This window comes from Oculina patagonica, chromosome 2 (assembly GCF_052425735.1).
Source record: "Oculina patagonica isolate OP01 chromosome 2, crgOcupat, whole genome shotgun sequence".
NCBI lineage: Eukaryota > Metazoa > Cnidaria > Anthozoa > Scleractinia > Oculinidae > Oculina > Oculina patagonica.
This window is the reverse complement of record NC_135759.1, coordinates 1,599,988-1,615,842: the sequence shown is the minus strand read 5'-3', so window position 1 is coordinate 1,615,842 and position 15,855 is coordinate 1,599,988. Positions and strand designations below refer to the sequence as shown.

The following is a 15,855-nucleotide window of genomic DNA, read 5'->3' as shown; positions in this document are numbered from 1 at the left end:
TCTCCTCAAAGGGTTTTTAATTTGTGCTTCAAAGAAAAGAAACAACAGGAGTTTATTTAGTCTTCACTTGTGGGAGGTAACTAAATAGTTCAAAGACTATTTTTCTCTTTCGTGTGGCGCGCGATATAACATTTCAACAAAGAAACCTTAGTGACTTTCGTCTTAAGCTGTTAAGTTTTTCCCCTGAGCTATTGAAAAGAAATCCTTCGACAACATCGACAAAACGCAGGGAAACAATGGCTTTTAATTTCCTTATTTGAATGACTGAAAGACTTAGTGAAAATAGGGCACATGCCACACTCCCTCGCGCTGCGGCGGACAATTTCAGGAATACAAAGACAACAGCCTCAGATTAGCAATGTTCCAGTCTTACGCTTTGAGACATCTACTATTAAAGACTATATCTCAGTGGAGCTGTTATGGTATAATTATAGCAGAGCAAGCAACTTGCATTTTTTGACAGATCTTCAACTGGTAGTTAAAACAAAACCGTGACCAAAGCCTACTGGCACCCGAATTGAAAATCTAATTGATAGTTGAATCGACATAGCAGGGATACAGTCTGCGAGAATAGAGTCTGCTTATCCGCCCATTTGTATGCCATAGTGGTAGCTTTATGCAGCATTGATACACGCAATTTATTACACCATTCATATATCATCCTTATCAAATTATAACCTATAAACAACTGGCGTTTAGAGACTAAGAATAAACGAGATAACATTGTCAATTCTTTAAAAGACTGGCGGGCCTGACTAAAAAAGATCAGTTTCCATTGAGTGATTAGAAGCCATAGAATATGAACAAAGGAAAAAGATTATAACATCAAAATTACTTAAGCCAAATTATCTTTGCGTGAAATAATGGCATTCATGGTAGCCCCTTGGTCATATATCATTTTGAATTCATTTCTAAACATTCGTATTCAAAGAAAAGAAACAATACAGTGTATGGTGGCAAGTTCTGACAGGTTTCGTTTTGTGTTATCAACGGGGCTTTTGTCTTCGGTTGCCATGTAGAATTGAACACGTTCTTTGAGATAACAAAGTGTGGCTGTTTTGTCCCCTCACAATGAAAAAGGTAGTTTACACTTCATTGTCAAATGATATAATTTTTACTATTCGAGTACATGCTAAAATCGCTCTGTTTGATAAACCTTTGGTCGGTACGTAATAAATTTGGCTGCAATATTGGGACGCACCGATTTCAGCTACCCGTAATTCGTGGTGCAAAAATGACTTAAACGAGACTCGCCACGCCGTCCGGCTCGAAGCAAGACCACAGATTTAAATGGTATATTATTTTAATTGTATCAATAAACACTCTAATCAGCTTATAAACTTCTATGTACAACTGAGTTCCTTCCTGCATCGGTTAATTTTCACAGAGAAGAATAATTTATTTTCTTCACGCAGAATATCCTTTTACACTCCTGGAGACCTCAATATAGCAACGCAGAGATGACAAAAAATGTAACTCTGCCTTAGAGTTCAGTGTTTTTGTAATTGAATGAAAAGTAAATAAAGTTACTATGATTCACTCTCTGTCGTTGCGGAGGCTCTATATTTGCAAACGATTTGCGCTCTATGATCTTGTGAGTTCGATCAGTACGTTTATATAAATATTACCGTCTCAAAATGTTAAAATCTTCTATGTATAAATTCTATGAAAGTCTCAATAAGAAACACAACAGTTAGTTCTTACTAGTAACCGACATCAGGTCTCATCATAACGAAGTCCATGGAGGACCTAGGTATTCCAGTTCTGCTATCGATAGCGGTCGGGGCGTGAACTATTGACGATGATTCAGGCAAAACGCTTCGATGGTGAACCACATGTCCAACTTGCATAGAATGTGACATGGATGGATGGTGGCTTGAGTAAGCTATAGGAGGTCCACAAGAAATTTCCCTTCCAACGAGCGGTAAATGGGTCGAACAAGGTCCTTTCATCTCAGCCATAGTCTGCATTACTGGATAGTGAGGTGCGAAATGATAAGGCGGAGGGGGCTCCGCTAGTGTGCAATTTCCCGAACAGTTGCTGAAAATGGGACCGGAAGGCACTAGATGCCCAGGCGGCATTGGGCTACACAGCGAAGACGGAGGTGGGTATCCCATCCCATTCATGTCATGATATCCGTAAGGATTGATGCTTTGCGTTTTCAACTTGGGCGTAGCTTTTGGCTTTCTCTTCGGTTGGTACTTGTACTCTGGATGGTCTTTCTTGTGTTCTTCTCTCAGTCGCTTCGCCTCCACGACGTATGGTTCTTTTGCCTCCGGCGAAAGTGCGTTCCATTCTAGTCCGAGACGCTTGCTTATTTCGGAATTCAACATTCGAGGACATTCCTCTGCGATGCGTCTCCTTTCCTTTCGCGACCAAACCATGTACGCATTCATGGGCCGTTTTATGTGTTCATTGGGCTTTGTCATTTTTGCTGATCTGTTTTCAAGTGGTACAGTTTCAAAAACGTCGATGCGAATATACCGCGGAGTGGTCTGTGTAGTGTGAGTGCGGTCACCCTGTGTAAGCAGCTTTTATAGGTGGTCCAAGCCCCTCGTTTGTGGATGTGCCTGCTTGGAATTAAAAGAAACCACGTTCTGAACAATGGAGCGCCTCAATGAGCTCCCACAGAAGTGGTTCATAATAAGGACCTATGACGGGTATAAATTATTGATCGACCTAAAGAATGGGTTACCCACATGAATTTAACGAGCAAGAGTTCGATAGAACAATAGAAACTGGAGAACGTTTATGAATAATTGACAAAGCACGATGTCTTGTAAGATGAGTAAATGGAGAAAAATACTGGTGGCGGGAACTCCCATGGATTGAGTGAATTCACAACATGAAGGATTGTTAAGGACAAGTGTTTTCCTAGTACGTTTTACTTATTCATTCACAAATAACAAAAAGGGGAAGAAAACACCCTGTCTGGTGCACTATCTTATACTTGACTAGTTCACGGAAACAAAACAAGACTTACTCGTTTCTCAAGAGAAATTATAAAATCTGATTGTTTAAAACTAAGAGGCGCCATGAAGATATAAGTTCCCTTAAAAACACGCCGTTCGTAAAAAAAAGCTCATTTGCATTAAAGACGTTCTTGTTTTGACGTTCATTGAACAGATAACAAAAACAGTTTTGCATAGGCAGGAGTAGTGTTTACAGATAACCCACTGAGGCTTGGAAGTTTCAATAGTAATTTTCATTTACAACACAATATTTTACATGAGGCCAATTTTCGCTGTTCATTCAATATAGAGGACTTAATCTCCACACAGTCAACTCACCCACACATGCATGAAACAATTCATTGAGGGACTCATTATTTAGACCCATCATTCAGCCCAAAGCTGTTGGCCCACATGGACCGATCGGCCGTGCGCTCAAATATTTGTTTATTATGGAATTGTCCAAATCCTTCACGGTAATGTAACTTACGAGAGGGCTACAAAGACGTTGTTAAAATTGCACTCTTTGTTTCACTCATCCATTAAATTTGTCCCGTAAAGGCTGTCAAGACGTAAATATATTCTTTGAAGTTTTTCATTATCGCTTTAACAACGGGTGGCTTTTCTTATTCTATTCGGTCAGTGTGTCACAGTTTATTTTAATGCAATTTCCAGCTAATTTGTCAGTGGTTCAATATCTATATTTTCTCTACATAATCTGGGGAGTTCAAACACTGCGTACACAATACACAATACTGACATAGACTTATCTATCCTGTCAGACAGGTGTGTTGAGACTTATCTCTTACACTCATTCAAATGAAGAGAATTTACTTATTAAACGTTCAAACATTATGCTTTGTGAATTGAGAAAATGCATCTTTAACGTTGTTCCATTAAAGTAGGTCAGCATTCGGGTTGAAATGTCACAAGCGAGGTGAAATCTTTAATTCCTGCTGGGTACTTTAAAATCAAAAGGAGTCAACTTAGCGTGCATTCGCCATAACAAGTTAACAAAACAAGCTGGAATCACATCTTCATTGAAGAGAGATATGGCAAATTATAAAGAAAACACGTGCCTTTCCCCCTCATACAGCTGTCAGCAATTGATGCCAAAAACCGTCAGAGAGTCTACCCAAAAGCTAACTTAATACACCATATTTTCTTTAACTGTTCCGCTTTTGCGCAATGGAAAATTTCCATTTTTTCGTTTTAAATTCCCGGTAAATCTTCATCTTAAAGATAATAGCTGCCACTTTTTCAAGCTAACCGATATCCGCAAGACAAAAGAGTAGATAATTCTCTGTGTCTGTTGGGTACAACATAAACACGGCAAATATTGGGTTTTAAACGGGCTTTTAAAGCCCTCTGTGTATGGCAGGTGTTGGGTTCGTGTTCCCATGGATTGCGTTATAGAAATTCGACAATGGCTTTTGTTTACAAATCCGCTTCGAAATTTTTGCTCGCTTTAATCAAAACAGCGTTAAAATTTAGACAAGGTTAACGTTAAGTCAAGAATTATGGGAGGAGTAATTTTGTTTTTTCATTCACTCAGTGACTATAAATAGGGTAAGACTATAACGGTTTAAAACCTAAATAAAACCAAAAGACATCAGTCGGATTAACACGCGGTGTCCCGTTGAATTTCCTTGTGAAACCCACGTTGCCAGCTATCAGTATACAAACGAGATCTCTTATTATTTCATTGTAGACCTACTGCCAAGAGACTCCACCAGCTACGACTGGGGGAAATTTGACAGATGAAAACATCGAATTAAAACAAGAAAGTCATTTGGAGTCTTGCAGAGGTGATCACATGTTCAACAGCATGAAAGAAAAAACATTTTGTTCGCGGAAAATTTTAACTTGTGGCGCATTTAAATCCCAGCAAGTTCTCTTTTGAACTTTGTGCGATCGTAATTCCTATTAAATTCAATTTTGCTATTTGAATCTTGTCGACTTGCTGTTCAAAAGCGATAAGAAATGATGGAGGGACTCATAACAGACAGTGATATTGACTGATACAGAGAAGAGACACGCGGGAAAAATATCCAGGTATTGTCTTGACAAAACTAATTGTATAATTGGAATTTAATTTGAGTCACGTTTTCTGCAATTATTAATTTGATGTGTTGATTATTTTCTCTCGTTTTGTTACGGCTAAAGCTATAGTACACAAAAATAATGCTAGCGTTGAAAGCTGCTAAACAATAGAAGAAGTTTGAACAAGCGTGAAAGATAACTTTAAACACATTAAAACCGATCAAAACCGATAATCTCAAGGATATTATGTTATATCCTTTGTAAGCTAGTCACTTAAGGAAAATATTCTACAAGGAACAACGCCATTTTCCTGCTGGTCTTTTAACAAAATTATTACCCAACAGATGTTCTCGAAACCGATATAAATCAATGTCAAAACGTTTTTAGAGTGTTTAATCAAAATTTCATATTGTATTGAGAACAAGGTGTTATAATCAAGATGTTTAGTGACTTTTCGTACCCTTTTAGAAGTATTTACTCGCCTTTTAAAATAAATTTGTGTAAAACTCAAAATTTTGTCTGACACTAGTCACTGAATTTGAATAGACTCTCAAAGAAAAAAAATGTCACCCGTGCGACTATCAGACAATAAACATCGCATATACTGCCTCCACTTGAGGGGCACTCTTGGCGCTGAAAAGAGCGTATAAAAAGTCCAGTGTCAAATGAAAGGCCACAATGGTAGAGATCAAAAACCTTTTGTCGGAAAGCTAGAGCGTAGCCATAAGGTTGAAGTTAATAAATAACATATCTCAAAGCCGGCAAACACCAGTAAATGGCACAGTTACTGTAGGAACCGCTAGCAATTATCAAAATTTTCTTCATTTTGCTTCCAAATTATAGTGCCATATTTTAAGGGAAGAAAATGTTCGCACAGACATTTGTTAGCGACCTAATTTCTCTACGTAGGTTTCGAAAAATAGCGAAGTTTGCGAAACAAAAAATATTTTATTTTGAAAGCACCCCGGCCCCTTTGCAAATTGGAGCTATTACAAAACCTGTTTGGTAGATGGTGGCAATACCCGCTTTTTCACCGTTTCCGTTCCAATGGCACGGAAGATAGAAACTGTACTTCCCTAAAATCTTTGAGATTGCAAAATCTAGCTTTAGCCTTCATGTTTTCAAATGTTAAAATATCGCTTATGGTTTTAACAACACTTGACACAAGTGCATTTATACAAGAGGCGGTGACTTGAAAGAGGTTGTTTGTAAAATAATTATAATTAAAATAAGAGGGCATTTTAACTAAGGATATTAGCGTTGTGTTTGAACAACAAAAAGCGGAGGATCATTAGCAAATATGAACAAACAGTTATGAGTTATAATTGCGTCTGTCTTTCCGTGAAATTCGTTTCTTTTTGTCGATATTTGGACGGACAAATATAAGGAAGAAAAATATTTATTTTACGAGTTTACTGCCCCTTTGAGTCAGGCCGTCACATAATGTTTTGATTTCATTTCACGCTTTTTCCTCCTCTTCTTTCCTTGTCTCTTGAAATTAAAAAAAATATTTATAAAAATTTAAGTTTGAACTTAATGACATTTAAGGTAGCAGTAATTAGGTCTTATAGAAGTTTAGCGCTTTGTCATGTACGCGTCGATAATATAAAAGAACAATTGCAGCTTAAACTTGTACGTAGATAGCAGACACCATTCAAATGTTGCCCTCGCGTTTCCCGTTAAATGAATAAATCCAGGTTTACTTCTTAAGAATGTAAAATTTGTTGTGCTATTGTCGAAGCATAATCATCTATTTTCAGTTTTATAACTAAGGAACATGCCAGCAGATCGAAAACATCTGCCTTGAACCTTTCGTGATAAGAGATAAAAGGTTCGGAAAGAAATTTCCACACCTCTGAAATAACACCAGCACATTGTGACAAAGGGCTCGCACTTGAAAAAGGAAAAGAAGCTCGAATTAGACGTTTTATTCTCTTTATATCTACTGAATCAATGTAGATACATTTTCGTTTGGGATTCATTGAAGCCCAACACTGGGTTTACGGTCCAATTTGCCAGGGTGTTCGTTGTCTTAGTTTCTCGACAATTGATTCCTTAAGAAATCACTTACCGGTACTTAAAAGAGAATGTTGTTTCCCTAAAATGAATGAAACGGCTTTATGTTTGAAACCCAAACTATTCTAATTTTTATCAATTGGAAGAAGTTGCTAATCTTTATGAAGCCTAATGTGCATAAAAAAATATCGAATATTCAAATAACTTCGAAAGAATAGGGCCCCTACCCGTAATCTTTACACCAACTAACTTCACATATTCTATCATCGAAAATGCAATAATTTTTGCTTTGAGCTAAACTTTTCAATAAAAGAAAATTAGATCATATTTTAACCCGCAGCCTGTGAGTTTGATTTTTTTATATTTTATACTTTCTCAGACCCCAGCCACAAGACCGATAGCACCAAATTTGTCAGGTAGAGAGAATTACACGTAAATTGACTCTCATACAGTTTTATTTTTAATACTATTTTGCTTTAGAAACTTGTAAAAGAAATCATACCACAACGTAGATATACTCAGCGGAATCAAAATTAAAACAAGAGTTCAATAGGAAAATATATATTGAAATATTGTCACACAGACCATTGACACAGGTATTTGCAATGCACTTGTCTTCTTATTGTTAACATTCAATACACCTCTTGAATAGCTACTGGTTTTGAACAAGCCACTTCAAAATGATACAGTGAAATGAATTAAGCATCTCATTGGTGCCCGGTCCAGTCGGGTTATAATAAAGTGGAACTAGGTATGGGAGTCAACGGAAAGGAAAAATTTGTCTTCAGAAATTACCGACATCCAAAGAGTATTGAAGAACGAGGGCTGGAATATATTCAGTTGCAAATATTGTTAATAATTTACCCGCTCAAGCTATCTCCGCCGTCTTTACACTCCCCTGTTGAAATAAAGAAACCTTGCTTTACTACTTTAAGCTCACCCAGCAAGAAACAAATCTGAAAATGATTCTATTTTATTTGCATCAATCGTGCAAATTTCCATTTCATTATACAGTATATTTAAAAAAAATCGCCGGTGATAGAAATAACCTTGTAAACCTGGTCTGTATGTGGCCGTTTTGTCAGAGCTGAAGCTAATCACAGGCGAACCCGAGCCTCTTATACCTCGGCAAAAATCTAGCATTTACTTTTTTTTTTCATGTTCCTGCATGCATTACTAGTGAGTAAGTAAATATGAAAGAACTGGTTTTTTTTCTGATGTTGCCTCGGAAGATTTTTCGTCTGGCTACAGCCCTGTATTTCGAGGAAATAACAAATATTCTTGCTGTTAGATTGATAGAAGGGCTGCACGTCCTGTTACAGACCCCTTATAAACCATGAACAGAATTTTTTCCAAGTCTAGAGCTAGAAATATCCGCCCCTACAATATGAACTGAAATTATGTCTTGTCAACCTCTCGTTTACAAGGGAAGAGACAAATAATTTTTCCCTTGTCTAACGAATACTGGATTGTTTAAAACCTACCCAGACAATATGGCCAGTATTCAAGTCAAAGCAAGACAAAGAATGTTTTCGAAACAAAGGAACTATGGCAATTACTTATGAATAGAGAGTCTTAAAATCGATCAGCTTCTATCATAGTGTCGCATTAACTGGCTTACTGGAGTATTTTTAGAAGCAGTAAAGATATCAAATGGTTAATAACGCAACTTATTTGAATATTTACTTCGTCGTATTTTCGATAAACAAATACCTTTAGCCAAACAATAGGAACCGTTTCTTTGTGTCGAGGTCTAAGTTTATTAATAATAAAGCAACTTCAAGAACTTAGACAATAAAACAACTTAGGAGTTAGAATTGACGCTTTGAAGCGCTAAAAAATGTTATCCTAACTCGGTCAGAAAACCTAACACTATGTCAAAAATCTCATGAGTATCGTTTACTAACGACACACTAACTAACAAACTAACTAAAGAAGTAAAACACTAACTTAACTGCACATATTCTATTATCGAAAATGCAATAATTCTAGTATTAATGAAATTTAGATCATTTTTTAACCAGCGGCTTGCCAGTTTGATTCCTTATTTTATACGCTCTCAAACTCCAGCCACAGGACTGACAGCATCGAATTTGTCGTGTAGAGAGGATTACACGTTCATCGACTTTTAGTTTTATTTAACTTCTATTTAGCTTAAGAAACTTATAAAAGAGATCATATCACAAAGTACGTTTACTCAGGGGAATCAAAACTAAAACAAAATTTCAATAGGGAAATATATATTGGATTATTGTCACACCGACCATTGACACAGGTATTTGCAAATACACTTGTCTCTTATTGTTAACATTCAATACACCACTTGAATGGCCAATGGGTTTGAACAAGCCACTTCAAAATGATACAGTGAAATGAATTAAGCATCTTACTAATAGCTGTCCCGTCCAGTGGGGCAAAATAAACTAGACGTTTGTCATTTTTAAACTAGATATGGGAGTCAACGGAAAGAACAATTTTGACTGCAGAAATGACCGACATCCAAATTAAGAGTATTGAAGAACGAGGGCTGGAATATATTCAGTTGCAAACTCGTTAATAGTTTACCCGCTCAGGCTATCTCCATCGTCTTCACACTCTCCTGTTGAAATCAAACTGTAGCCTGCGTACTGTTTAATTGTTCTCGCTTACAAGAGAAGAAAAAAAAGTTCATTCTTCCCTTGACTACCAAATACTGATTTCTTTAGAACCTTCCCAGACAATATGACCAATATTTTGGCCACCCGCCCCGAGTATTGTTGCGAACGGAATTTTAAGTAAAACGAGTACATTCTGGGTCAAGCTGCGACATAAAGTGTTCTTTTATTTGCAAAGCATGAAGCTTTCTCTTCTATTGCTCTTGCTGATTGTTTCTTTTGTCCGAGATTGAACTGAGCTAGACTAAGAAAAGAAAACGTACAATCATATGTGCTTCTTTTGCTAACAAGCACATAACTCACTATTGTTCAAAGCAAGACAAAGGATGTTTTCGAAACAAAGGAACTATGGCAATAACATAAACAGAGAGTCAAAAAATCGATCAGCTTCTATCATAGTGTCGCATTAACTGGTTTACTGGAGTATTTTTAAAAACAATAAAGATATCAATTGGTTTAATAACGCGACTTATTTGAATATTTACTTCATCGTATTTTTGCTAAACAAATACCTTTAGACAAACAATAGGGTCCTTTTCTTTGTGTCGAGGACTATGTTTATTAATAATAAAGCAAGTTCAAGGACTAAGACAATAAACAATTCAGGAGTTAGAACGGACGCTTTGAAGCGCAAAAAATGTTATCCTATATCCGACAGAAAACCTTACACTTTATCAAACACATGAATATCGTTTGCAAACAATACAAAAAAACCTATTTGGATATTTACTTCATCGAAGCGCTATAAAATGCTATCCTTACTCGGTCAGAAAACCTTACACTTTATCAAACACATGAATGTCGTTCACAAGCAACACAAAAAAACTTATTTGGATATTTACTTCATCGGTGTTTGGCTAAATCAATACCTTCACTGAGACAATATTGACCTTGACTTTGTGTCGAGGACTATTTTTATAAATAATAAAACAATTTCAAGGACTAAGACAATAAGACAACTTAGGAGTTAGAATTGACGCTTTGGAGCGCTAAATGAATGTTATCTTTACTCGGTCAGAAAACCTTACCGTGACTATGTCAAAATCTCATGAGTATCATTTACAAACGACGCACAAACATAAAACAAATTAAGGAGAAAAACACAAGAAATTAGTTCGTTTCGAGTATCTTTTTAGGATTGTGTACGTAAAGCCATATTCTTTCTTTTGACATATTTCAGTATTTCCTCAGACGCTTTTTATTTCTGATTCTATTTGTTCTTTTCTACTATGAAATTAAACAAGCCACTTCAGTTCATTTACTTTTGCTTTTGTTTAATTTTGCTTGCTCATTTTTCTTGGATACTTATAGTTTGAACTAACGTTAACACTTAACCATATTTTCAAGGATCTCAAGATTTATTCAAGTACCACCAGAGGAAAGATAACATGAAATGCGTTAAAATACCAGCGCTTAGAGAATGGAGGCGTGTCCCAAAGACCAGCACTGGGCAACTACGAAACCGTGATATGCTAACAGCTAGATTACTGAATTTGATGGGATTTTCTTTTTCGTTTTCATTTTCATTCACGAGAAAGAAATTAAACTTGTCGTCAGGGCATGTACCAATATAACGTTATTAGGTTAGCGTAAATCATTTTGAAACTTACATTATGTCTCGTTTTCAAGAGAAACGACCGTGGAAAAAGGGAAGGCGTAAATACGTCATTAATAAAATATTTGCATGGAAGTGTCAACAATAAAGTTGAACGTGAGATTTTAGGGTTGAAAAATCCCGCGAGTTTTTGATCTCGTCTTGAATTTTTTAACAAATACTCTTTGGAAAACTCAAAGGATGAACACAATGAAAAACTAAGATATAGTAAACGGGGTTTTAAGGAGTTATATTAACAACAAATGCGCTCGAACACCGGAGGCGTGTCCACAATGCCAGCTCGAGCTTTAGGCAGACTCGATACCATAATCATCTTTAATACTTCAACTACTTACACAATATGCCATTTCCCAGTTGTTTTTGCCTCTGTTTCAAGATTAATCTTCGTGCAAAAATTTTCCTATGAAAATGAGTTTGATTTGCATGGAAATGAACGTGCAGGTGAAACTAATTTTCATATGAAAAGTTTCGCACGAAGACTTGTTTTGACTCAGAGGCGATAAGGAACTTGCAATTACTTATTTGATATTTTTGTTATTATTCATGAAAAAGAAATCCGTATTAAATTTTCGCCAAGATATCGTGGAATTTAGCAGGTTTATAAGGAGCGGTAAATCATTTTGAAATTAACATTGTTAGTAGATCCTTTTTACTTGTCTTCAGTTTTGCCAGGACACCGTGGGTAACAATGGCAAAACAACGCGTTATTCATAAAACGGATTTACTCAAACTTGAGAGTCACCAAACTTGAACGTGAGATTTTCCAAGAGGAATATATCCCACGAGCTAAAACTTTCCTTTGTGTTTATAACAAACAAAATCGATGAGGAATGCAAACTCAGTCATTGCCATGGTTGGAATAAATCTGCGATGCTATTAAATAGATATGTTTAACGGCTCTATACGCGTATACGCGAAACCAGGTTGTAAAGATGTTGATTTGAATATTTTGCCCAAATATCTTTAAAAATATATCTTAAATTAACTTTCTTCTTCATTGTTAGAAGGACATAACATCTACCACTCTTCAGTCTCTTCCCGTGTTGATAAATTAAAGCTCTGGTGAGTCACGTGCTTTCAGCTTTCTACTCAGTGGCAAATTTAAGGCCTGTGGCGATGTAAATATTGAAAAACAAATTCTTAGCAGAGCCTGGGAAGTCAAAATATAAATTGTTTACAAACATAATGAGTAGCAAAGAAAATTTCCGTAAAGTGGAACAAAAAGTTTGCATATAAAAAATTATCATCCAGCCCCTCTCCCCACCCCCTCTTAAAAATAATACTTCGTTTCTTCTCATAGGCTGCGCTTGAAAGTGTGAATGCATAACAGTAATCGGGAGCTCCCAGAGCAGTCAAATCAACTCAACATATTGCGCTGGAACATGGTTGTCATGGTTGTTCTGACACTGCACAAGGTTCAAGAAGATTTGGATTAGACAAGCAGTTCCTCTTTTTTTAAAGTCCGTGTAGGGTGAAGCGAAAAAAAGCGCTGGTGGGAAAATGGCCGTGTGGAATCTGGTGAGGAGACGCGTGTGTCTCTTCCTCAGGTTTCAAACGGCCATTTTTCCATTCGAGCTCAGAATGTTTGTACTTTAGTAGACACACGACATCGTTTACCCGTTTACCCTTACACACCCGTCTTTAAAAAAATGTTGATTATTAGTTATAAAGCACTGGATTGAAATAAATGGTCGCTCGTTGAGCTATATCCAACAGAAAGTGTTCTCATGTTAAAAAAGGCACCGTTGCAGAAGAAATTAAGCTAGTTTTTAATTATACAATCTAGGGCTGCTAAAAAATGGAAAAATACATGCCTGTTTAAACATGGTCGAGAGGGCAACGTTAAACAGTGACATTTTGGTATGACATGTCACTGTTTATACCAAAATTTTCTCTGACATATAGGTCATTAACACATAATGCCCACGCTACAGTATTTTGTATAAATTAAAGTGATCTCGGCGCCCGAGAGTGTAAGCTATAGGTTGTTTTAATTTAAGATGAATATTATACAAAACTGACATTGGAAAATGTTTTCGATGTTTGTATGTTATTATCTTGGCGCACGATATGTTCCACCCCGCCGCTTGACGAAGGACGCAATAAAGCTGTTAGAGCGGTTTTCACTTAAGTGTCGAAGTACTTTGCGTTTGCTTTGGTTTTGCGTTCACTACGCTTAGTGATTGGTTTAAAAATTTCGCGCCACTTTCTCGGCCAATCAGGAGTAAAACCAAAACCAATCGCGACTCGCTCGCGCACGTTTTCCCGCGCTTCGTGCCAGCTACATGTATTTGCTTCGAGCTTTGATTGGTTCACTGGATTGTTTGTGTCGTTTGTGATTGGTCAGAGTAATTACTTTGGTTTTATATACATTTCGCCGATAAAAGGTTAAAAATAAAACTTAAGGTAAAAGCTGTTAAAATTGATGCTAAACGTTTTCGATCTGTTCGATCATCATGATCGAACAGATCGAAAACGTCTAGCATCAATTTTAACAGCTTTTACCTTAAGTTTTATTTTTAACTTTGGTTTTGGTTTTGGTTTTGGTTTTACGACACTCAATTGAAAACTGCTCTAAACTGACGTTAACCTCGTGAACCACAACAAAGTGGCTGTCTCGTGTGAAAAACGACAACAAAAAGTAGCAATGAGCAAAGCCTGGGCAAATCGAGGATGAAAGTTGATGAGAGTTCAAACTCTCGCTCTCGTTTGGCCTGAAACTCTCACGCACTCTCATCGACTTTGAACGTGCTCAAATTTTTCGCGAGAGTCGATGAGAGTTGTACGGACTCTCGTTCTCGTTTGGCCCGAGTTGATGATAGTCGATGATAGTTGACAAAAACTCTTATTAGAGTCAACTCTCATCAACTTTCATCCTCGTTTGGCTCGGGCTTAAGAGCTTTTTTATTATTAATTTTTCATGAATTTATAATCCAATGTTTTTTCAATTGTTTTAAGGCTATTTTAAGGTCGAGTTTTGAAAGATTATCTTCCTGCTAAAATCGACAGAAAAACTTAAATTAATTCTGAAATAAAGTAGTGCCAAACAGAAGCTAATGTATATTTAAAGAACCGACAAATTAAATTGTTTTCTTTTCCAGGTGCACAAAATTACTTTCATTCTGTAGGAAACCTGAAAACAATTGTTAACCGAGAGCATGACCGCCAGAAATTGAGACGAATTAAGAAAGACTTTTGAGGATGTGCCTTCCGTGACTATTCTAGAAGTTAAAACTCCTTAAAAAACAGAGGGGACTGAAAATCTAATTTAATGTGCCTACTTTTACCCACTCGAAGACATAATTTAACCCGGCTTGAGAATCATCAGCATATGAGCGTTACGAAACATCTGGTTAAATGTCGCTTCTTGCAATTAAAGCAAGCTAAGTAAATATGTCGTTTTGGAGTTATGTAAAGAGGAAATATGAACGCGCTGATTTTAAGGTTTAATCTCAACTCCTGTTTCAAATCATACGAAAAATGCCTTCCTTGTCTAGCTACTTTGTCTTATACGAATAATGCAGTTACAAAACTGGCAAAACTGCTCCAGGGTAGGCTTACAAACGAAAACCGTTTTCTTTCGCGATTACGCTAAGCTATTCTCACCTTGGAGATGAACAAAATTTGATTGCTTTTTTTGCTGGTTTTATTCCGTAGAAAATTAACTGCTTGAGAATTGGATTAGTAGGAAGCATAGTAGCTAGAGAACCAACTGTTTTTATTGCCTTGCTTCAATTCAGACATATTAACGCACCGGCAAAACTAAAGTTTCGTGGGAGACGTTACTAAACGCGGCGTGTGGGACGGATTTTCACCACGGATTGGCGAACACAATTTAGTTCTTTTCACTTTTAAATTATTTGTGGCTGCAGGCAACGAAATTTGTTTATTGGCTTTCTTTTTAAACTGACACCTTTTTTAGGCTTCATATATGCTGAGAAAGAAGCATCTTTGGAATAATTCAGGCTTAAAAGTTTTTCGCTTAAAGTTATCCGACATCCTATCATGCATTATCTATTGTAAAGGTTATTTAGAATCATGAGCTCGGTCCAAAGAAAAAAGCCGTCAACTAACTTGCTAAAAAGCATTTTTGTGAGCTTGTCAGGTACGTAATAATCTAGGCACGCTTTGAAAAGCATAATTCAGCAGCTTTATGTATTTTATGTACCTTCTAGTATACCGTGGTTACAGTTTAATATAGATTTATTTGAAGACTTAAGCGTGATACATTTCATTGTTACTCGCAGTAAAGGAATATCTTGATTTTATGTTGGCTTGATCTCGGAAAAGGAGTGACGTTTTTAAAACGAAAAGAATTTGGTTAAAAGGAAATGCTATTCCTATTCGATGGACGTTTTAGTACTGGAATGCTTTATAACGCTGGGATAACTGTGACTCTGTGTTCTTCAAATCTCCTCAGTAAATCAAAGCATGCTCTTTGTTTTGCGATTTTTTTAGCCTTAAGGCAAACAAGACGGAATCGATCGTTGACGATCTTCTGGTACATCATAATTAGCACGTCGGCTAACAGATCAAAGAGGACACTATCTTTCTTAATAAACGGATTTTGCTTTCA

The 15,855-nt window shown here is 36.6% G+C and overlaps 2 protein-coding genes and 1 long non-coding RNA gene across 3 annotated transcripts in view; 2 read left to right on the top strand and 1 right to left on the bottom strand.

Annotated features, from left to right (window-relative positions):
* Window positions 1-1,285: 1,285 nt before the first annotated feature.
* Window positions 1,286-15,855, bottom strand: part of LOC144642542 (uncharacterized) — a 15,428-nt gene continuing 858 nt past the window's right edge. The window contains exon 2 of the mRNA XM_078501517.1: window positions 1,286-2,570. Coding sequence (XP_078357643.1) covers window positions 1,704-2,429 — 726 coding nt within the window. The 5' untranslated portion in view covers window positions 2,430-2,570 and the 3' untranslated portion in view covers window positions 1,286-1,703. The remainder of the gene's footprint in view (window positions 2,571-15,855) is intronic.
* On the top strand, window positions 4,671-12,911 carry LOC144642546 (uncharacterized). Its single transcript, XR_013568747.1, has 3 exons — window positions 4,671-5,006; window positions 12,284-12,341; window positions 12,580-12,911. It is a non-coding gene; the product is annotated as an uncharacterized LOC144642546 (long non-coding RNA).
* Window positions 14,850-15,855, top strand: part of LOC144640553 (uncharacterized) — a 14,505-nt gene continuing 13,499 nt past the window's right edge. Inside the window, exon 1 of the mRNA XM_078499664.1 lies at window positions 14,850-15,384. Coding sequence (XP_078355790.1) covers window positions 15,318-15,384 — 67 coding nt within the window. The 5' untranslated portion in view covers window positions 14,850-15,317. The remainder of the gene's footprint in view (window positions 15,385-15,855) is intronic.